Genomic DNA, 24,049 nt, shown 5'->3' on the forward strand with positions numbered 1-24,049 from the left:
AGGGAGGTGAGGTAGGAGGGGGCGAGGTGATGGAGAGCCTTGAAGCCCAGGGTGAGGAGTTTCTGCCTGATGCGCAGATTGATTGGTAGCCACTGGAGATTTTTGAGGAGGGGAGTGATATGCCCAGAGCGTTTCTGGACAAAGATAATCCGGGCAGCAGCATGAAGTATGGATTGAAGTGGAGAGAGACACGAGGATGGGAGATCAGAGAGAAGGCTGATGCAGTAGTCCAGACGGGATAGGATGAGAGCTTGAATGAGCAGGGTAGCGGTTGGGATGGAGAGGAAAGGGCGGATCTTGGCAATGTTGTGGAGCTGAGACCGGCAGGTTTTGGTGACGGCTTGGATGTGAGGGGTGAATGAGACAGCGGAGTCGAGGATGACATCAAGGTTGCGGGCTTGTGAGACGGGAAGGATGGTAGTGCCGTCAACAGAGATGGGAAAGTCAGGGAGAGGGCAAGGTTTGGGAGGGAAGACAAGGAGTTCAGTCTTTGACATGTTGAGCTTTAGGTGGCAGGCAGACATCCAAATGGAGATGTCCTGAAGGCAGGAGGAGATGCGAGCCTGGAGAGAGGGGGAGAGAGCAGGGGCAGAGATGTAGATCTGGGTGTCATCAGCGTAGAGATGATAGTTGAAGCCGTGGGAGCGAATGAGGTCACCAAGGGAGTGCGTGTAGATCGAGAACAGAAGGGGACCAAGCACTGAACCTTGGATATATAAAAGAAGTATAATATATAATACTTTTATAATATATAAAAGAAGTATAAACCTTTGGATAGCTTTCATTATGGTTAAATGGGGCAGGCAGTCAATGTAAAGTTTTGATTAAGAGGATGAGATTATATTTATGTAACATACACAACCAAAGACAGTGATCAAGTGCAAATGAATAAACATATTGTGCAGAGGAAGCTAAGGAGATAGAATGATCAGGAAAGTGGAAGTTTTTATTGGGAAATAACTAAGGTTTTGCACAAACATGCCACATTGGCAGAATATAAACAAAGGAGTAGAGAGAATAAATCCAGGCTGCTGCAGGCCTATATGTGTCTAATCAGAAAGCCATGAGCTCTCACTGTGTTTTCTAGAATTGTCCTGTTCTCTCCCTGTCTGAGAGTGAGTAGGGCTCAGTAGATTGCATTTAACCATCAGGGCTGACCCCCAGCACCGAGTGCCCTGTGAGGCAAGTACATAGGCTGCACCGCTGATGTGACCCGATGATACCACGTGGCACACACTCCCATGTGACATCAAGTCATAATGCCTGGGTGGCAAAGCATTCCCTAACCCTAAATAGTACCTTACGGCCTGCTTGGAGAATGGGTTAGGTGAGGTGCCAGGTTTGGGCAATCCAGAGGCCATGGCAATAGTAATGCTAAGGAGCTGGGTGGGAGTCCACACAACACAACAACTCAGTTTCCTGGCCCACCAGTTGTGGAGCTGAGGGCTTGGGGAAGGGGGCGGGCACTAGCTAGCCCAATAATAAATAATAATGATATTATTTGTTAAACGCTTACTATGTACCAAGCACTGTACTAAGCACTGGGGTAGATAAAGGTAATCAGGTTGTCCCACATGGGGCTCACAGTCAATCCCCATTTTACAGATGAGGGAACTGAGGTACAGAGAAGTTAAGTGACTTGTCCAAGGTCACACAGCAGACAAGTGGTGGAGCGGGATTAGAACCCATTACCTCTGCCTCCCAAGCCTGTGCTCTTTCCAGTAAGCCACGCTGCTCCTCCTCCCAATCCTATAGTACCACTGCAGGCATCAGTAAATACTGTTTGGCCACTGGGATCTAGAAGTGTCCCCCAGACCTCCTTTTCTCCTCAGTGTGGCTGAATCTTTCTGGCTTCTGTTCTGTGCAGCCCAAGCTGGAAATATTGGCTATGGTCTCTCTCTCCTCCTCCCCACCTCGCCCCCGGTGCTGTGCCCAAGCACTGTCTGGCTCACTGAGATGGCCTCACCAGCTCTACACAGCAAGCCCTTCTTTTCTTTACTGCCCACCACTCTTCTACCCCCCATCCCACAGCGTCACACTGCCGCAGCCTCGTAGCATCACACCCCCGACTCAGGGTTGTTGGAGGGGAGTGAACCTGGAAGAAGCGATATCAGTGATCCCATGGCAAGAGGAATATTAGAAAAGGTACAGCCACAAGACCCCACCCACCCCCAGGAGACTCCCTCCACCACTTACTGCTGCCCACCTCCCACGCCCTATGATATTTGACTCTTCCCTCCCCACCCAGATCTCATGATACCTAAATTTAAAAAATTTAAAAACAAGTCTGGTGGCAGTATGAGAAAGGTGGGAGGAACACTGAAAAATCAAACAGAAATGGTTGCCATGCCCACCCAATATCAGAAGGGAGTGGTGGGATGCTGACAGTAAACCCACCTCTATACTATAAGCTTCTTGTGGGCAGGAAACATATCTGCCAATTCCTTTGTGTTGTACTCTCCCAAGCACTTAGTACAGTGCTCTGCACACAGTAAGCACTCAGTAAATACAACTGATAAATTGCACATGTAGAGTGCCCATCTTGAGTGTTTCAGGAGGTATGTCTTGCCCTGAGGCAACCACTTACCTTGCTTACCATTTGAGGCTGGCCCTAATTCACTCCCCACTCCCCCACAGCCCCCAAAACACACACACACACTCTCTCTCTCTCTCTCTCTCTCTCTCTCTCTCTCTCTCTGTCTCTCCCTTTCTCTCCCTCCCTCTCTCTTTCACATTCCTCACCTCCCTAAATCTTAAAATTCTACAGTTGAGGCCAGTAGATTTTTCATTTTAATTGTTTTAGGAGTGAAAAATCCAATGCACAAAAATTGTGGCTTGCTCAAGACATCACAAATGATTAATGCTCCACTCTACTAAGTTTCTTAAGGCCAGAGTCGTAAACCCCCCAAACCACTCAAAATAGTACAGGGCCATAATTATTGATAATGCTGAACCAGAAGTAGGACAGTTTTCCTAATTTCCAGTCTGCTTATTTATTATATTCGTCCTTTTAGAGCCTTAGTAAGCCAGTTCACTTTGGAATTCAATAAACAGTAATTGGTTTTTCTTCCTCATCCTTTCTCTCTAGGTCTCTGTTGGTGGCATTGAGTGGGATTACATTGCCACACAAGGACCATTGCAGAATACATGTCAGGATTTTTGGCAGTTGGTATGGGAACAAGGAATTGCTATCATAGCAATGGTGACAGCAGAAGAGGTGAGTGCTTGTTCATATTCATGTGCCTCCATATTCTCAGAAACAGCATTGAAAGTCAGCCTGTTACTTTTAGGAGAAAAATGGCACAGAAATATTGAGAGTTGCCCCCACAAATTCCACAGAGTTAACAAATATTGATAATTCTGGTGATGTATTCCTTAGTTTTCACACACTGTTCTTTTCTCCAAAAGGAGGGTGGACGAGAGAAGAGTTTTAGGTATTGGCCACGACTTGGTTCAAGGCACAACACTGTCACCTATGGAAGATTTAAAATAACAACACGATTTCGAACAGACTCTGGTTGCTATGCTACAACTGGCTTGAAGATAAAACACCTTCTCACTGGGCAGGAAAGAACGGTTTGGCATCTTCAGTACACTGACTGGCCAGAACATGGCTGTCCAGAGGATTTAAAGGGATTTCTGTGTAAGTGGTTCAATCCTGCATCAACACCACCATTTCCTGGGCGGGTGATTAAGGGATGTTCCAGTGCAGTTGAACAGCATTACAACTGTTGGGAACAGAGATGCTTGGATCAGTTTAGAAAATGCTCCATAAGTCAGTCAGTCATATTTATTGAGCACTTACTGTGTGCAGAGCACTGTACTAAGTGCTTGGGAGAGTACAACAGAACAGTAAACAGACATATTCCCCAGTAATTTTGTGATATGGGATTTGCCAAAAAGTTCTGCACTTCCTGGAAAGAGGGGTAGGAAAATAAAAAGTTGTTCTGGTGTCTTTTAAATGGTGATAACCCAGGAATTGTATTAAAACCTAAATCATTGAATGTGGTTTTCCGTTGCACTTGCAGCTTACCTGGAGGAAATCCAATCAGTCCGTCGCCACACAAACAGCACAACTGAGCCCAAATGTCCCAACCCTCCTCTACTGGTCCATTGCAGTGCAGGTGTAGGAAGAACAGGAGTAGTAATCCTCTCGGAGATCATGATTGCCTGTCTGGAGCACAATGAGGTGATTATTTGTTTTATGGGAAGTAAGACTTTTCATTGGGAAATGCCAGGGTCTGATAAAAGCTTCTTGGCATACTGTAGAGAAGATGGGCCTGGGATTCAGAGGTTCCTGGGTTCTAATCCTGGTTCCACCACTTGTCTGCCGTGTGACCTTGGGAAAGCCACTTAAAGTCTCTGGGCCTCAGTTACCTCATCTGTAAAATGGGGATTAAGACTGTGAGCCCTATGTGGGACAAGTTAACCTGATTACAGTGCCTGGCACATAGTAAGCACTTAACCAAATATCATTTAAAAAAAAAGTCTGGGAAGCAGAGTGGCCTAGTGGAAGGAGCACGGGCCTGGGATTCAGAAGGACCTGGGTTCTAATCCTGCCTCTGCCACTTGTCTGCTGTGTAACCTTGGGCATGTCACTTCTTGGTGCCTCAGGTACCTCATCTGTAAAATGGGGATTTAAGACTGTGACTCCTATATGGGATTCATTCATTCATTCAATCGTATTTATTGAGCACTTACCGTGTGCAGAGCACTGTACTAAGCACTTGGGAATTGCAAGCTGGCAACATATAGAGACGGTCCCTACCCAACAACGGGCTCACAGTCTAAAAGGGGGAGACAGACAACAAAACAAAACATGTGGACAGGCGTCAAGTCATCAGAATAAATAGAAATAAAGCTATATGCACATCATTAACAAAATAAATAGAATAGTAAATATGTACAAGTAAAATAGAGTAATAAATCTGTACAAACATATATACAGGTGCTGTGGGATATGAACTGTATCCAATCTGATTATCTTGTGTCTACTCCAGGACTTAGTACAGTGCCTGGCATGTAGATTGTGCTTATCAAGTACCATAAAAATGCTTAACATGTACTATAAAAATAGTTCTCAATATGTAAATTTGTTTTGTGAAAGAATGAACCAGAAACATACCCTTTCTAGTTAACCCAATTTGGCAAGTGCTGAATTGAATAATTTGTCCCTTGAATTGAGTTCTTTTAAAAGATGCTGATTCAATTGAGAAGCAGCATGGCATAGTGGCTAGAGCACAGGCCTGTAAGTCAGAAGGTCATGGGTTCTAATCCTGACTCTGTCCCTCATCTGTTGTGTAACCTTGGGCAGGTCACTTAACTTCTCTGGGCCTCAGTTACCTCATCTCTAAAATGGGGATTGAGACTGTGAACCCCATGTCGGGCAGGGACTGTATCCAACCCAATTTGCTTGTACCCACCCCAGCTCTTAATACAGATCCTGGCACATAGTAAGTGCTTAACAAATAACACAATTATTATTATTATTAATTACGATTGTTATTGTTAATAATATAACTGATTTCAGTTTTCATTTTGGCTTTGATGTTCACTTTGGTGATAAAGTACATTTTATACCTTATCCATTTTACTTAGTTCATTTTTAATTAGGTTTTAAGAATCCATTCATGTTGCTATTACTCGTAGGACACTGAAAACAAATGTGCACATTTCATTCAGAAAGTAAGTAGAGCAACATCTGCTCCTCTAGAAGTTGTTTATGTGGGTCAAGACTTAACTCATTCTTGAATTCATGGGTTTTCTTTTCTTAGATGCTGGACATCCCAAGAGTGCTGGACATGTTGAGGCAACAAAGGATGATGATGGTTCAGACTCTCAGCCAGTATACTTTTGTCTACAGAGTTCTCATTGAATTCCTGAAAAGCTCTAGGCTTATATAAACTCCCACTGTTTCTTATGGGACCCCTTTATCTAAAGAGTTTACAAAGAAAATTGCATTTGTCAAGGCAGACCTGGCCTGTGCCTTTTCCCCAACACCTGGCTCATCAGGGTAGCATTGTGGCCTGTTTCATTTTATCTTCATGACAGTGCATCATGTGGAAAATTAGAAGCACAGTGCTGAAGGAATGAATCTCAAGTCTGTGGGCAAAGTGTTGGAACAGGAGGACTGGTTTGGAGTGACTTACTTGGCTGTGCTTCTGTCTATGCTGATTTGCGGTACTTGCACACGTTAATGAGATTGTGTTTTCTAGATAAACTGATTTTCTAATGAAGCTAGGCTGGGCCGTCCTGGCACCCAAAATATTGCTCTGTTGATTTCTATCTGAAACGGTTTGATGGCCGGATATTAGTGTGAAACCGAAAAATTGCTATCTAGAGTTTTCCTTAGTGACAGACCAGTTTTACCCAGGGATTGCCATGGTCTTGACTGCTTTCTATACAATTCAACTTTATTATTTAATGCAATTTTAATATCTTTTAAAATATTGGTTACTTTTTGTCTAGTTAACAACTGCAAAAATAAAATAAAAGCTTAAGTGGGTTGGGGTTATTTAAGAAGTTGCAAGCTCTTTGTACTCAAAAGTATATTCCCAAATCCACTTAAAATAGCAGAACTTTCTAAGCTGAGGACTGAATGTACAAAATTTGTTTAGAATATGTAAAAAGTGAAGGGATTGAATTAGATGCACTCTTACTTAACAGAGATCTCAGCAACAGAATCAGCAACATTCAATATATTCTCAGTATTATAAGTATAGATTTTCCTGGTTAAAACTGAAGTGAATACAAGTAAATGATGGTTTTAAAGCACTTTTTGCTGTTATTTAAATAGCAATACATATTGCTTTTATCTGTATATTGTTTTACTATTACTAACAGTAATAATGTTGGATACTGTTTAGGAAAAAGTGTTTTACAGTGGTGATGTGAGAAAAAGAGTTGAGTAAGTAGGAAGGGGAATAGGTGAGTACTGGGAGTAATAGATGAGTACAGGATGGCAAAATGATGTGGTTCTCTTTGATTTCTCCGGTCAGTGCAAAGATATAGTATTATGTATTTTTTTCTTTTGTACTTCCAAGATAAAACAAAAATGCAGCTTAATTTACCAGTGAGATCACTTAGTATATTTTGTCAGTCTTGGAACAGGATTTGCTCATGTTTTGGTAGTGGTGTTTCATGTCAGCCAAGTTGAATTGTGACTTATTGGAGACCATTTTAAGAGAATGAGCAAAATTCAGAAATGATGAATGAAAAAATGTGGAAATGGGAACATTTCTTATGTATCAACTTAGTGTTAATTTTCAAATTTGACATATTTAAAAATCATGTTGAAAAAGGTAGATCAAATGAAGATACTCAGACAGATGTGCAGAAGGATAAAATGGAGTGTTTGCTTGAATTTTTTGTTTCTTTAGATGTACAGTTGGAATGCTTTTTTGAGGTTGGTACATCTTTTGAACTGGTGCTACTTTTTCCATTTCTCTTCAGTTAAATGTTACGTTTTAATAGTTTGAAAGAATAAGGACTCTGTTGTTTTTTTAAAAAATGACACTAACAGTCTAATTAAAAGGTAATAACCAACGGTCTACTTTCAGTGCAATAATTTGATCCAAGATATCCTGATTTCAAAAAATCCCTTCATCTAAAGATGTCATTCTCCTAAAATACTAGATTATTATTAGATCTTAGAGTCTATTTAATACTTCCTGTTTCAGCTCAGTTTTTAAAATTGTATTGTGGCCAATAAAAATGAAATTGAGGATTTCAATTAAAGATAGCTGGCTTAGATATATCCACATTATATCAAGATTTGTTTTAGAGGAAAGAATATCCTAAAGGAAATGCATAACAGTTTACCAAGCTTTCTGATATATCAGATAAACTTAGTTATTGATTTGGTTTCCTTAGTTATTTTTAATACAGCCAGTAGTTGAACTCTGTACATTACTGGATTTATGTCAATATTTTATAAATTAGATCAAATTTCATACAAAGTAATATGTTGCAAAACCTGCACTTTTACCATTGTTTTTTTTTGGGGGGGGGAGTTGAACAAGATATATAGTACTTTTGACTAATCAGTCAAGAGCACATTTTTGTGCAGAGGTATTTTATGTTGAAATATGGAATATTACAGTGCTGTTCTCTGCCGAGTATTATCCTTCTAGAACACCTACTATGAAGCATGAAAATGAGCCCTAAAATTTGTTGTTAACCTCTTGGAATAGAGGAATGAGAAAATCAGAAACAAGATTCTAAAGTGCTTAATGGGTTAAGCAAAAAGAACATAGTTAAACTACCTGGTAAAGGATAGTGAAATAAAAATCTTTTCATAATTTGTTTTTCATTTTGCTCTCATATAATCATGAATGACAAGGAAAAATAGCGTCTGAGAGATTGAAATGTTATTATGGTTTGCCCATTAAACTGAAGTTTAATCTCATGTATCAAGAAAACTGCCTTCTCTGAGATTTGCATTAAGGATGTGTTACTTCTTCCAGACCCTACTATTTATGGTTTATTTGTGGAAATCTGTCAGTCATCTAAAATTATTTGTTTTGGAATTTACTGTTCAAAGTTGGGTTTCCTTGTAGAGTTTACTGAAGACATTCCAGTAAGGGTGGGTCTTATGTGTATGGATGTATGTGTGCATTTGTGACAACCTTATTTTGACAGATTTATTTTCAATAAGTATTGTTGGAAAAAAAAACTTTTGTTTCATAGATTAAGAATTTCAAATCTATGGTCAATTACATTCATCCATTCATGGTATGTGAAATGGGCATTTCTAATTCTTAAAAATATTTTAAAATATATAGGAAGGTAATAAGCAAATTTAAAACTGAGTTTTCTATAATTTTCAGAGGAAAAATTATGATCATACCTTGTCACAGTAACACTTTGTCAGTTTGGTGATTAGGCACAAATTAAGCGCAATTTAATTATAAGAAATAGATCATTTGTATTATGTCAGCTTCTAAAATTAAAATTATTATTTTTTTAATCCAATGCTTATGGGCTTCAATTTATAAAATGCTGTTCAGAAACACAGAAACGACAGTCTTCATTTGAGTTTAGCACAGGATGGAACTGTATTAGATTGTGGCTCTTCTCTGCCCTTGAGCAATAAATGTTAGTCTCACACAGTGCAGGAGGTTGAGGTAGTTTACAAAATAAGGAGAAAACTTTCCACTCTATGTAGCTATGCCTCTGTCAGTCAGTCTTGCCAATACTTTTTTTTGGATGAGAGATAAAATGTGTGTGTGTGATGCAAAGAGGGCCTGCATTTTCACAAGATAAGCTTATATAACAGCTTATATTTGTATAACACTGAAAATCAAATTCAGTGAATTATAGCTCAGAGTCCAAATGCTCTATAATCACTCTTCACAGTTCCAATGATTAGGAGTGCCTCACATCCAAATTCCATCTGTGGGTCTGTCCCAAAATCAGCAACCCTCCCACAATCCCCAAACCCTTGCCATATTTCTGGCACTTTCAGCCTTTCTGGAACTCTACAACCTCTTAGTGAACAGTGAGAGGCTCTGATTCACTCGCAGAAACTCTGGCTGTATTTACAGGCTGCTGTTCCTGGTAAAGTCCCTGAATCTCCAGGTTGCACTGACATTGTGTGAACCCTTCACAGCCCATTATAGAGCATCTATTCAACTGCCAAGGTGTGGAAACAAATCATCACCCTGAAGGCCAGTTAATCAGGCAGGAGACTACTAGTAAGTAGTACATTTCCTTTCTTACCTGAGTAGATCACTTGGTTGGAATGAAAAGAATGAGAGAGTATAATCAAACTGAATGGATGGCAGTGTAAAGTCAAGTGTGAAATCACTTACGGTTGGGGGTATTCCATGATACAACTGTGGTGGTGGGATTTTGGGATAGTTCATTTTTTAATCAATGAAGATTGATTTGCTTTGTGAAGATACAGTCTGCATGCATGCGTGTTTTTGGGTGAAGTCTTTAAAACTTGATCAACAAATTGATTTTGGATGTGCATTTGAGAGTTTTCCTAACCAGGTAGAGAGAAGTGGTGTTATGAAAAATTGTTGGGAAATACAGAAAAGCAAATATAGATAACAGGGGAGACAATAATCTCTCTTGGATAGTTTAAACAGTCTCCTTTTGGCAGTAAGGTGGATCAGATGGTCTCTGATTATGCCTCTCCTCTGGTCTGCATACTGAGACTTTCCCTAATTTACTGGAATCTGGCACAGCTCTCTTTCTCCACTCAGGCTGTGTGGCTTAGTTACTGAAGTTGCATAGAAGAGTGAATATTGATTTCTCCAGAGGGATAAAAAAAATTTTAAAATTAAGAAAATCAAATCCCACTGTTTAAATTTTGGTTCTATAATTACAATTTCATGGTAGGCCAGGAATTTCTGGAGGCTAGACGAGTACCATTTTACATGTTATGCTTTCATTTTGGAAAGGTCAAGTCCTGAAATGGGATAGACAGTCATTTGTATAAAACTGGTCAGCAGACTTCAAAGTATGCAATGTGGTTATCAAGTCGTCTTTTGCAAGCTACATGATATTTTTTAAGACCACTGTTTTCTGGCCATTGCTGTCCGACAGCAACAAATTCCTATACGTTAACCTTCATATATGTTTGGGTAAAACATCAGGCAACTGAATCAATACCTAAAACAACATTCAGATATTTCCATCTTAATGGGTAAATCAGGATTCTACAATTGTAGCTAGTAAAAATTAAATCAAAGGTCATTTTACGGATACTAAATTATCAAGTTGACAGCCCAGATTAACAACAGAATATAAATTGTAGAGAAAAATAAATGAAGAAATAATGAGATTTGGAACAATCTTTTTTAACTAAGTAGGGTCAGTGGGTTTTAATCACAGAGTGATTTTCATGGCATTTTAGATAACTGAACATGTAGTAGATCTCATCTGTTTCTTTGGTTTTGAAACAAATACTTTTTTGGTTAGTATGATAAACTGAGTTGCCTTTCCACTTCTCTTTTGGATTATACTTTTTCAATATGTCACTAAAAGCTAAGCAGCTCAGTTTCTGTTTACAGATTTGTTTGAACATTTATCATTCTGCTTCTGAAGTATATTTCTGAGCAGCAAATGCAGGTTGAGACAAAAATCAAATGCTTTCTCTTACTGGTATTGGAAAAGCACAAGTTTTAGCCATTTTAGCAATATTTTAAACAGAGGTGCAGTGAAGCTTTACTTAAAAGATTATGTTGGCACCAGTGAACACGGTTCTCACTGATGGGACATTTGATTTAGCTCTGTGTCAGCAATTATTCTACGTATTAAAGAAAAAAGGGCTATCAAAAATATTAATGAGATTTGATTATTTCTAATCATGTGAAAGATCTCAACGTTGTCCTCTAGATATTTAATTTCTTTCTGCTCTAACTGGGTACTGCATCAATCTGATCGAGAAGCAGCATGGCTTAGTTGAAAGAGCACGGGCTTGAGAGTCACAGGTCATGGGTTCTAATCCTGACTCTGTCACATCAGCTGTGTGACTTTGGGCAAGCCACTTAACTTCTCTGCCCCTCAGTGACCTCATCTGTAAAATGGGGATTAAAGCCCCATGTGGGGCAACCTGATTACCTTGTATCTACCCCAGTGCTTAGAACAGTGCTTGGCACATAGTAAGCACTTAACAAATACCATTATTATAAGCACTAAGTACAGTGTTGTGCAGACAGCAAGTGCTCAATAAATATGATTGAATGAAATACATTGAATGAATGTACAAAGAACCTAATGAATTCAGGCTATGGAATGTATAATTTCCTGTATAGGTCAGAAAGTTAATTTTGTACAGTTTATATTTTTGTTTGTAATCTGGAGCAATCCTACCAAATAAACAACTCTCTAAAGTACATACCATCCTTCTTTGGGCACTTCTTGAAGATGTAATAAACTCAAAATGGTATTTGGAAAAAACTGATACAAAGGGCCTTCTGTCTCCTAGAAATGTTTTCCTGTCATTTGAGCCAATATATACGGATTTTAATTCAAACAAAAGCATAGGTTTTCAAGTATTATTTTTCAGTTAAAATAGCTAAATATGTTTTGCTGTTTGGCCATTGATATTGTAAAAATGTATAATTGGAATAATTTTAAGTCTTGTAAAATTGAAATTAGGTTTGTAAAACTTTATAAACTGCATTTGATGGGCAGAAAAGCTTGAATGACTGCATATGTAATATATGTGAAATGAATATATTGTAGTTTATTTTTGCCATGAAAATAAATATTTGAAACAATATTTGCTATTTGATTTTTGTGAGTGAATGAAATAAGTCATCAGTACAAAGGTCCTCTTTTGGGGCCCAAGTGTTTTCACTCTGTAGATTGTTTTTAGGACATCTCTACTTGGATGTCCTACTGATACCTAAAATGTAGCATGTCCAAAACAGAACACCTCATCTTCCCACCCAGCACTTGTCCTCCCTGTCATTGTCATCACTAGAGACAACACCTTATCCTCCCTTTTTTCACAGGCCTGTAACTTTGGCATTACTCTCAACTCATCTCATTCAACCCATTCAATCTGTCACCAAATTCTAATATTCTCCCCCTTTATCCATTCATTCAATCGTATTTATTGAGCACTTACTGTGTGCAGAGCACTGTACTAAGCACTTGGGAAGTACAAATTGGCAACATATAGAGATGGTCCCTACCCAACAATGGGCTCACAGTCTAGAAGGAGACGACAACAAAACAAAACATGTAGACAGGTGTCAAAACCAATAGAATAAATAGAAGTAAAGCTAGATAAACATCATTAACAAAATTAATTAAATAGTAAATATGTGCAAGTAAAATAGAGTAATAAATCTGTACAAATGTATACAAGTGCTGTGGGGAAGGGAAGGAGGTAGGGCGGGGGGGATGGGGAGGAGGAGAGGAAAAAGGGCTCAGTCTGGGAAGGCCTCTGGGAGGAGGTGAGCTCTGGGCTTTGAAGGGAGGAAGAGAGCTAGCTTGGCGGATGTGCGGAGAGGGCATTCCAGGCCAGGGGGAGGATGTGGGCGGGGGGTTGACAGCAGGACAGGTGAGAACAAGGTACAGTGAGGAGGTTAGCGGCAGAGGAGCGGAGGGTGTGGGATGGGCTGGAGAAGGAAAGAAGGGAGGTGAGCTGGGAGGGGGTGAGGTGATGGAGAGCCTTGAAGCTGAGTGAGGAGTTTTTGCTTGATGTGTAGGTTGACTGGCAGCCACTGGAGATTTTTGAGGAATTGAGTAACATGCCCAGAGTGTTCCTGCACAAAGATGATCCGGGCAGCAGCGTGAAGTATAGACTCAAGTCGGGAGAGACAGGAGGATGGGAGATCAGAGAGGAGGCTGATACAGCCATCCAGTCGGGATAGGATGAGAGATTGAACCAGCAAGGTATCGATTTGGATGGAGAGGAAAGGACGGATCTTGGCGATGCTGTGGAGGTGAGACCAGCAGGTTTTGGTGACAGATTGGATGTGAGGGGTGAACGAGAGAGCAGAGTCGAGGATAACACCCTTTAGACTATAAACTCCTTGTAGGCAGGACTGGACATTATGTACACGTACTATGGAGCTTGGGGGAGGATGAGGGAGGGCAACAGAAGGGAGTGGGTAAAGAGGAAATGAGAACTTAGGGAAGGTCTCTTGGAGGAGATGTGCCTTCAATAAGGCTTTGAATGTGGGCAGAGTAATTGTCACATATTAAGAAGGTAGGGTGTTCCAGGCCAGAGGCAGGAGATGGATGAAAGATGTGATCAAGGTACAGTGGGTAGGTTGGCATTAGAGGAGCAAAGTGTGCTGGCCAGGTTGCAGCAGCAGAGTAGCGAGGTGAGGTAAAAGGGGGCAAGGTGATTGAGTGCCTTAAAGCCAATGGTAAGGAGTTTCTGTTTTATATGGAGGTGGGTGGGCAACCATTGGAGGTTCTTCAGGAGTGGAGAAATATGGACTGAACGTGTTTGTAGAAAAATGATCCAGGCAGCAGAATGAAGTATGAACTTTGGTGGGGAGACACAAGAAGCAGGGAGATCAGCAAGGAGAATGATATAATAAGCAAAGTGGGATATAATAAATGCTTGAATTAATGTAGTAGCAGTTTGGATGGAGTGTTTGTAATGTCGTGGAGGTTGAACCAAGAAGATTTAGTGATAGATTGCATATGTGGGTTGAATGAGAGAGAGGAGTCAAAGATAATGCCATGGTTATGGGCTTGTGAAACAGGAAGGATGGTGGTGCTGTCTATAGTGATGGGAAAGTCAGAGGGAGGACACATCTTGGGTAGGATGATAGGGAGTTCTGTTAAGTTTGAGGTGATGGGAAGACAACCAAGTAGCGATATCTTGAAGACAGGAGGAAATGTGGGACTGGAGAGAAGGAGAGAGATCAGGGCTGGAGATGTAGGTTTGGGAATCATCTGCCAAAAGGTGGTAGTTGAAGCCATGGGAGCGAATGAGTTCTCCAAGGGAGTTGATGTAGCTGGAGAATAAAAAGGGACCCAGAACTGAACCTTGAGGGTCACTCACAGTTAGTGGGTGAGAGACAAAGCAGGAGCCTGTGAAAAACACTGAGAATGATTGGCCAGAGAGATAGGAGGAGAACCAGGAGAGGACAGTGTTGATGAAGCTGAGGTTGAATGTTTCCAGAAGGGTTGACAGTTTAGAAGGCAGCTGAGAGGCTGAGGAGGATTAAGATGGAGTAGAGGCTATTGGATTTGGCAAGAAAGAGATCATTTGTGATCATTTTGAAAGGGTGGTTTCTGTGGAGTGAAGGGAATGGAAGCCAGATTGGAGGGGGTTAAGGAGAAAATTGGAGAGAAACTTGAGACAGCGGTGTAGACAACTCAAATACCACTAATTAATTATTTTACAGGTGAATGTGGCCAACTCAAATAGCTGAGGTACCCTAGATCTTCTATGTGTAAATTTTTATCTGTCATATTTAGAACGCTACAATCCCCTCAGTCTTTCTCTCGATCCTCAGAGTAGGATATTGGATGTTGTAATAAACTTTCAATAAACTATTTCCTTCAGGAAATGCAGCATAACTTTTTCGATGAATGGAGAAAGAAGCTTCACTCTTTGCCTGTCTAGGGTAAACAAGACTACTAAACTAAGATATTCGAACTGCACATTGCTTTAAAGATTAGATAGCCCTGCCCACAAGGAATTTATAATAGCAGAGGCAAGACAAGCATTTTATCTGCTTATTTCCATTTAAATACAATAATTATGGGACCTAGTTGAAGAAGAGAGATAAACTGGGTATTGTGCTTGCCCACTAGAAAATAGGTGGTGGTAATTTGTTATTCATATCTTCTAAACACTTAATGCCTCTAAGGAAGCAAGGCACTTTTTGCATCATAGTGATCGGTTCAAAGCTCTATAGGTAGAGAGCACTCAAAAAGTACTAGCAATTGGGTTTATGGGTATCCTTTCCCAGTTGACACTCTATTAGATACTATAATAAGTGAGAGGATGTTACAAGCACCATGAACAGGATGAAAGACCCTGACGCAGGAATGACAGGAAACCAAAACAGGGATTAGGAGACTGAGAAAAATTTCATAAATGAGATGAAAATCTTAAGAAAATGATAGAGGGTGATGTGGACCACAATGGAGAATTGACTTTGATCTTGAAGGCAACAGATGCCAGAAGAAAATCCTGAAAACATAAATTACAGAATTTAGGTAGTCAGGAGGTGGATCAGAGAATCTGCTGCAGTATTAACCAAATTTTTTTTATCAACAGGGCAAGGCAGAGTTGGATGGGAAATGGGGATTTTCTTCCTCACCTCCTCCATGTCCTCAACCATTCATTCACTCAGTCATATTTACTGCGCACTTACTGTATGCAGAAAACTGTATTAAGTGCTTGGGAGAGTACAATACAACAATAAACATACATTCTCCGCCCACAAAGAGCTTACAGTCTGAAACAACCCTAAAGCTTTATTTATGCTATTTAGCAGCCCCTCCTCTGCTATTTTAAGTACATAAAGTAATTATTTAAGTAATATAAATAAAGCTCATTATAGGCAGGAATGTGTCTGCTAATTCTGTTGTATGGTACTCTTCCAAGCACTTAGAACAGGGCTCTGTACATAGTAAGTGCTCAATAAATACCACTGATTCATTGATCAATTACCAAGAACCATAGCTAGGAAGAAATTTTCACTTTCGGCTGGCACTATATTTTTTACCTAATCAAAAAGCCAACAAAGACTAAATTTAAATGTTAAATCTGTCCCAGGTGTATTTATCTGGCTTCTTATCTTGGAGATTTGGGTCACTAAACAAAACAATTAGAAAAGGCAAGGGGGCTAAGTTACTTCATACTGTATGCAAATACATTTGTTAATCAGGTTATTTCAGACTATGCACATTCTGTAAATGAAGAATGACAACACAAAAGAGAGAACTTGGGAGAAAAGGGGCTAAAGACCAGAAAGATTGTCTCAAAGTGCCTAAGGAAACATTATAAAATAATCCAAGGGCTTCACAATCATTTATTAAAAGTGTACATACACGAATTGCCAGTTGATGTGCCCAGACCTGTTTCAGCTTCCTTTGAATTCTGCCTAACAGAACCCTGTATTTTCAGGAGTGAAAAACAAGATGAAATAAAACCAGCAGATCTCTTCACAACTGGTAAGTATTGCTTTCCACAGAACATGACATGCTTCAGATGGTAGAGGGAGCTCTCAAAAAGCTAAATTGACTTCATGGGTGCTGAAAGTTGCAACTTTTTCCCATATGAATCATGTTAGCAAAATTACATACCACTTTTTGGGATGGAATTCTGAATTAATTATTTGCATTTTCTGACATAAAACGTACTGATATCTTTAAATGATGGGTCAGACGAGCCCCAGTATGATCATTTTGTCCACCTGCATAAACTTAGATCCATCACTTCTCTGAGTATCTACTCAAAAAAGACTTGCTAATGCTCTGAAAGTCTTATGTGGAATTCCAGCAGCCACTCAACCAAAACGTTTTGCCTATTCACTCTTTTTTTTACTGCAGCCCCAGCCCAATTCATGTTGGGAGACCCCTCCTCTAGCTCCCCTGGCCCACCAAGAGCACACCTTCATAACCATAAAAGCAGCGTGGCCTAGTGGATAGAGCACGGACCTGGGAGTCCGAAGGACCTGGGTTCTAATCCTGGCTCCACCACTTGCCTGATGTGTGACCCTGGGCAAGTCACTTAATTTCTCTGTGCCTCAGTTACCTCCTCTATAAAATGGGGATTCATTTATTCATTCAGTTGTATTTACTGAGTACTTACTAGGTGCAGAGCACTGTACTAAGTGCTTGGGAGAGTAGATATAATGATAAACAGGCACATTCCCTGCCCACAATGATCTTACCGTCTAGAGGGGGAGACAGACATTAGTATAAATAAGTTACAGATATGTACATTCATTCATTCATTCATTCAATTGTACATAAGTGCTGTGGGGCTGGGAGGGATTAAGACTGTGAGCCCCATGCAGGACAGGGACTATCCAACTTGCTTGGCTCATACGTACCCCAGTGCTTTTAACAGTGTTTGACACAAAGTAAGTGCTTAACAAATATCGTCATTATCATAAAAATGTTGGGAAGCTGCCCACCCTCATGACCAGCGACTTCAATAGCTCCAGGCAGGTAGTGGTAGCTGTAGCGATTCAGAATGGAAGACTCTAAGTTGCAATCACTGATCTAAGAGCTGCAGTCCTTGAGGTTCTAGGACTTCAACATGGCACCTTGCATTTCAACCACTGCTCAACCCCATTCTTGTCCTTATTTCACATTGCTGTTCCAAACCCCTTTCTCCCAGCATCACACATCAGCTCACTCCCATTAAATCCACCCCCAATCCTCACATTCTGTCCCCCATCCCACAACCTCATCTAAATGCAGCCTGAGGAACCCCAGATCCACTGTGGGCAAACTCATTCATCTTTCATTCATTCAATCGTATTTATTGAGCGCTTACTGTGTGCAGAGCACTGTACTAAGCACTTAATTCAATTGGATCCTGGCCCAGACATTCTCCTCCTCTCCATCACTGAGACACAGCTCACTCTAGATAATAGTCTCATCTGCACCTTCATCTCCTGACAGGGCCTCACCTCTCACCTCCGACTCCCTGGGAAAAGGAAGCTGTCAGCGAGCTTCTTGGCCCCCAGTGCTGCTTTTGCACCATCCCTCCCCTCCATTCCTCTGTTCCCTTTCTTTTGAAGCCACTGTCATCCACCTCTACCAACCACTTCGATTATAAGTTGCTGTAAACTACCCTGGTCCAACCTCCAATTTTCAGGGTGATTTTGATGCCTTTCTCACCTTGCTTTTCTTTTTCCATTCCTATATTGATTCTTGGGGACTTCCTGTGGACATTTTAGCTTCCTGCTTCCTCTCACTCCTCAACTCAATCTATTTCACCCCACCTTAGTCATTATTCAGCTACTGCCCTAACTCCCTCCTCCCATTTCTGCCCAAACCCCTTGAATGGGTTATCTATACCTGGTAGTCTCACTTCCTCCCCAATCTGCCTTTCACTCCCCTGAGATGACTCTCTCCAAGGCCACCAATTACCTCCTGGCCAAATCATATGGCTTCTTCTCTATCTTTATTCTCCTTGATCTCCCAGAAGCCTTTCACACAGTGGACTACCTCCTTCTCCTGGACAGATTATTTAACTTTTTTTTTTCCCAGACAATCCCCTCCAGTGTTTCCTACCTCTCTGGCCTAAATTTTCCTAAATTTATTTCACTGGCACTTCCTCTGCCTTGCACTCCCTATCTGTGGGTGTCCCTCAAGGCTCAACTGTGAGTCATCTTATCTTCCCAACAGCATGGCCTAGAGAAAAGAGTACAAGGCTGGGAGTCAGAGGACCAGGGTTCTAATCCAGACTCTAAACACAGTAAGTGCTCAATAAATACAATTGAATGAATGAATGTCCCAGAGCTTAGTACAGTGTCTGGCATAAAGTAAGTGCTTAAATACCATTATTATTATTATTTCTTGCCTGCTGTGTGACCTCAAGCAATTTACTTAACTTCTCTGTGCCTCAATTTCCTCATCTGTAAAACAGGGATTCAATTCCTGCTCTCCCTCCTACTTAGATTGTAAGTCCCATATGGGGTAAAGACTCACCCTCAGCTTCAAGGCTTTCCATCACCTCGCCCCCTCCTACCTCACCTCCCTTCTCTCCTTCTACAGCCCAGCCCGCACCCTCCGCTCCTCTGCTGCTAATCTCCTCACCGTGCCTCGTTCTCGCCTGTCCCACCGTCAACCCCCGGCCCACGTCATCCCCCTGGCCTGCAATGCCCTCCCTCCCAACATCCGCCAAGCTAGCTCTCTTCCTCCCTTCAAGGCCCTACTGAGAGCTCACCTCCTCCAGGAGGCCTTCCCAGACTGAGCCCCCTCCTTCCTCTCTCCCTCCTCCCCCTCTCCATCCCCCCTGCCTTACCTCCTCCCCTTCCCTACAGCACCTGTATATATGTTTGTACATATTTCTTACTCTATTTTACTTGTACATATCTATTCTATTTATTTTATTTTGTTAATATGTTTGGTTTGGTTCTCTGTCTCCCCCTTCTAGACTGTGAGCCCACTGTTGGGTAGGGACCGTCTCTATATGTTGCCAACTTGTACTTCCCAAGCGCTTAGTACAGTGCTCTGCACACAGTAAGCGCTCAATAAATACGATTGATTGATTGACTGATTAACGTATATCTATCCCGATGTTTGGAAGAGTGATTGACACATAATAATTGCTTAAAATACCATCAGAAACTACATTCGAACAATCAGTGGTATTTATTGTGTTTGGAGCACTTTACTAAGCACTTGAGAGTATAATACCATGAAGTCAGTAGGCCTGATCCCTGACCTCAGGGAGCTTACAATCAAGTGGAGGAGACAGACATCATGATATATTAGAGAGGGGAAGCAGCAGAGTATAATGATATGCAATAATAATAATATTTATTAAGTGCTTACTATATGCCAGGCACTGTACTAAGCACTAGGGTAGACACAAGCAAATTGGGTTACTAACAGTCCCTGTCCCACGTGGGCCTCACAGTCTTTATCCCATTTTACAGATGAAGAAACTGAGGCACAGAGAGGTGAAGTGACTTGCCCAAGGTCACACAGCAGACAAGCGGCAAGAGCTGGGATTACAGCCCAGATCCTTCTGACTCTCAGGCCTGTACTCTATCCAATAAGCCACAATGCTTCTGTACTCACTGCTTTAAGTACATGTAGAGCATGTACATAAATGCTGTAGGTAAATGCTGTAGGGGAAGGCATGGAGTGAATATCAAAGTGCTTTGAGAGTACAGACCTCAGTTACCTCATCTGTAAAATAAGGATGAAGACTGTGAGCCCCACATGGGACAGGAACTGTGCCCAACCCAATTTGCTTGTATCCACCCTTAGTACAGTGCTTTGCTTAGTACACCCTTTGCTTAGTACAGTGCCTGGCACATCGTAAGTGCTGAACAAATACCACAATTATCCCCCTCTCTAGACCGCCCCCTCCCTCTAGACTGGAAACGTATTGTGGGCAGGGAATGTGTCTGTTTACTGTTGTACTGTACTCGCCCAAGCACTTAGTAAAGTGCTTTGCACACAGTAAGAGCTCAATAAATATTATTGAATGAATGAATAAATTACATTGAGTTCACCCACATCAGGAAACATGGAGCAAAAGAAAACGATGATTAAACAGAACTAGAAAAGCAGCATGACCTACTGGAAAAAGCCCGGGCCTGGAAGTCAGGGGCCTGGTTCTAATCCTAGCTGTGCCACTTGTCTGCTCTGTGACTTTGGGCAAGTCACTTAACTTCTCTGTGCTCCAGTTATCTCATCTGTAAAATGGGGATGAAGACTGTCAGCCCCATGTGGGACATTGACTGTGTCCAACCTAATTAGTTTTTATCTATCCCAGCACTTAGTACAGTGCCTGGTACACGCCTAATAACTACCATTAAAAACAACGAAAAAAAATGGCCTTTTGGAGGAGACAGACTGTGTCCAAACTGATACACCTGTATCATCTACCCCAGCACTAAACACGTTGGAATTTAAAGGAGACTAAGAGCAGAATGGCCTAATATAATGGTATTTGTTAAATGCTTACTGTGTGTCAGACACTGTACTAAACACTGGGTTGGATACAAGCAAATCGGGTTGGACTCAATCCCTATCCCACATGGGGCTCAGTCTCAATCCCCCTTCTCCAGACAGGTAACTGAGGCACAGAGAAGTGAAGTGATCTACCAAAGGTCACATAGGAGGCAAATGGTAGAGCCGGGATTAGAACTCATGTCCTTCTGACTCCCAGGCCCATGCTCTATCTACTAGGCTGCTTCTCACGTGGGACATGGACTGGGTTCAATCTGATTAGCTTGTATCTACCCCAGCACTTACTATTGTACCTGACACATAGTAAGCATTTAACAAATACCATTTTTTTTTTAAGAAAGGTGGCAGAGCTGGGATTAGAACTCAGGTCCTCTGACTCCCAGGTCCGTGCTCTTTCCACTAGGCCATGCTGCATCTATTAGTGAAGCTTCCCTGTAGACAGTCAAAGGTTTATAATGAGGATCAAAATGCCACGAACCAAAACAGGCTGTCTCATCGTCTAATGGCTTTTCCAATTGTGATGAATTCCCCCCCAAGTTTTAGTTGAGAAGGTTAGCATTAAACAAACCAGGTGAACTGAGCCATAGCTACTCACCTGGGATGGAGCTCCTTCTTTCTTCTGCTGCCCCAGATCTGCAGCCAACTCCACATGACTACAGATGCAGCTCCACTCAAAGGCATGTCTTCCATGGCTCATCTGCTCCCCTCATGTCCTTCAGACTCCCCTGTCCACTGCCCTCTCTTCAGGGAAGAGAGCAGGGATGTATGGGAGTTGCTTGGAAGCAATTTATTTTGGCTATCTGCAAACCATGGTAATCAAAACCTTTACATGATATACTGTTTGTAAGAATAGCCCAAATCAAAAAGGCATACTGCTGAACTGACTGTAGTCTGTTTCTACCTCAGCACTTAGAACAGTGCTTGGCACATAGTAAGCACTTAACAAATACCATCATTATTATTATTACATATCAAAACATTTCTCTTCATTCATTCAAAACATCTGCACTATACAATTATCTCAATAAAAGCCCAGGGGATTTTCTAGTGATTTTTAAATTCAAGACTGTTGGCCCAAGTTTATAACTGGGGCCTTTAGTCTAAGTTTCAGCTCAACTCTTGGTGCTAAAAATGTGATATACTATATTACATAACCTTAGTTTACACTATTTACAGATCAAAGTTTTTTTTTTCAAGACAGTCTTAAAACTAGACTTCTAACTTTAGCAGCTGTAGTAAGTGACCCAGAAGGACCAGGAATTCATCTGAAAGATGGACATGTCTTTGGACCAAAGGTGCTGACCAACTGACAAACACTATCCTCATCACTTAAACTAATGAATAATACTTGCTCTGAAGCATAAAAGACTGGCAAGTTCTCCAGTCTTCATTGAGTGTTTATTAACTACCATCAAAGATCCCGAGAATAATCTTCAGTGCCTGTTTCAAAGAGTTCTGGAGCCCATTCTTCTTTTTCATGATAATCATCTTCTCCATTGGAGAGCTGAAGGTGTTCAGTAAAGCTTTTACCAAGTTTGCCAAGTTCACTTAGTTCACCTAGTTCACCTGAAGCATTGATATTTTCAAAGTCACTCTGAGTTGAGTTCACTGAGGATACTGGTCCTACAGTGTGTGAAACATCCTGTTCTTCATCAGAGTCTACCAATGGCTCAAAATCTGTTCCAACATTTACTCTCGCACTTGCATCTTCTCCAGAAGACTTTTTACTACAGATGGCCTGGAAAGAGTTCATTTCCTCCTGTTCCACAGATAACAAATCCAGAGCTTGTTGGAACTCTCGGCTTTCTGGACGGGGCATTACTCTTTCATCTTCATTTGCTAATTGTTCTGAAGTTGAAAAGTTTTCAGAATCAAACAGATCAAAGTTGTCAAAACTGGCATTTAATCTTTCAGATTTTTCCTCTGTAATGCAACCCAAATCCACCTTTAAGATATGCAGTAGATGGCGCATTTTAGCCTAGAAAGAAAATAAATTTACTAATCATGGACATCAAAACTTGCTAGACTAAATTTATTTCATATTCTAAATTCTTTCTTCAACCCTCAGAAAACTCTACTTCAAGAAACTATTGTATTTATATCTGCGATGATGTGAGAGTGCACAACCACTTTTCAAAAGATAATCTGAATTAATGGCTACAATCATATTCAAACAGACTTTTATATACTTGGAAAGATTTTTTTTAATTTTGTATTAACATCATAACTATTTCAAAGATACTCCAAAAACAGACAAACCTCCTCCAAATGATGTCTATTTTGCGATATATGATACTCAAACAATCGATCCAAAACTCTGAAAAAGAAAAAAAAAACTTTTACAGGAAATCACTTATATTAACAACACAAAGAAACCATACATATATGGTAAAATCCATAAGGTTGGACTATTGAAAATGAGAACGTCCCCCTTCTACATATTTTTTTTCCCAGAAAGACATGCCATTCTTTCTTTTGTGAGATAGTTCCTCAAACTGGGGAGATTACGTGTCGAAACTCAATATTTAGGACAGTGGTAAAATTTGAGTGTCAGTGTGATTCATGATCAGGAACCTATTCCATTTCCTCTCATGAGGAAAGCTATCTATTTGGGCTGGGAGCTTGTCTACCAATTCTGTTATACTGTATTCTCCCCAGCACTTAGTATAGTGCTCTGCAAACAGTAAGCACTCAAATATGATTGATTGGTCTATTAAATTAATGGATTCATTGAGCACTTAAGCAACTATTTAAAAACTTGATTATTGACTATTTAAGTAATCTTTCATTTTTGTTTGCATTAGTCAAATCTTCACAGTATAAAACACATTGAAGACTTGGCAATTAGGTCATTTAGTTGGGCTATGATGTCAGCCAAACTAGATGTCAGCCAAATCGCGTTTATATTAATAAACAAAAATCTTTTTCAGATCATGAATTGCCCAGT

The 24,049-nt window shown here is 40.8% G+C and overlaps 2 protein-coding genes across 8 annotated transcripts in view; one reads left to right on the forward strand and one right to left on the reverse strand.

Annotated features, from left to right (window-relative positions):
- PTPN21 (protein tyrosine phosphatase non-receptor type 21) overlaps nucleotides 1–7,417 on the forward strand; it is a 65,111-nt gene extending 57,694 nt beyond the window's left edge. For 2 of the 3 annotated variants that reach the window (XM_038746050.1, XM_038746056.1), the window contains exons 16-19: nucleotides 3,089–3,217; nucleotides 3,409–3,643; nucleotides 4,029–4,189; nucleotides 5,775–5,903. In XM_038746050.1, coding sequence (XP_038601978.1) covers nucleotides 3,089–3,217; nucleotides 3,409–3,643; nucleotides 4,029–4,189; nucleotides 5,775–5,903 — 654 coding nt within the window. Of the gene's footprint in view, nucleotides 1–3,088; nucleotides 3,218–3,408; nucleotides 3,644–4,028; nucleotides 4,190–5,774 lie in introns of all 3 variants that reach the window. The other variant, XM_038746063.1, reaches the window with a different exon arrangement.
- The window catches only part of SPATA7 (spermatogenesis associated 7), a 67,748-nt gene that overhangs the window by 1,243 nt on the left and 42,456 nt on the right, over nucleotides 1–24,049 (reverse strand). For 4 of the 5 annotated variants that reach the window (XM_038746075.1, XM_038746094.1, XM_038746123.1 and 1 more), the window contains 3 exons: nucleotides 23,362–23,419; nucleotides 21,698–23,080; nucleotides 4,034–4,174 (listed from right to left, as the gene is read on the reverse strand). In XM_038746075.1, coding sequence (XP_038602003.1) covers nucleotides 22,514–23,080; nucleotides 23,362–23,419 — 625 coding nt within the window. In that variant the 3' untranslated portion in view covers nucleotides 4,034–4,174; nucleotides 21,698–22,513. The remainder of the gene's footprint in view (nucleotides 1–4,033; nucleotides 4,175–21,697; nucleotides 23,081–23,361; nucleotides 23,420–24,049) is intronic. The other variant, XM_038746085.1, reaches the window with a different exon arrangement.

This window comes from Tachyglossus aculeatus, chromosome 1 (assembly GCF_015852505.1).
Source record: "Tachyglossus aculeatus isolate mTacAcu1 chromosome 1, mTacAcu1.pri, whole genome shotgun sequence".
Lineage (NCBI taxonomy): Eukaryota > Metazoa > Chordata > Mammalia > Monotremata > Tachyglossidae > Tachyglossus > Tachyglossus aculeatus.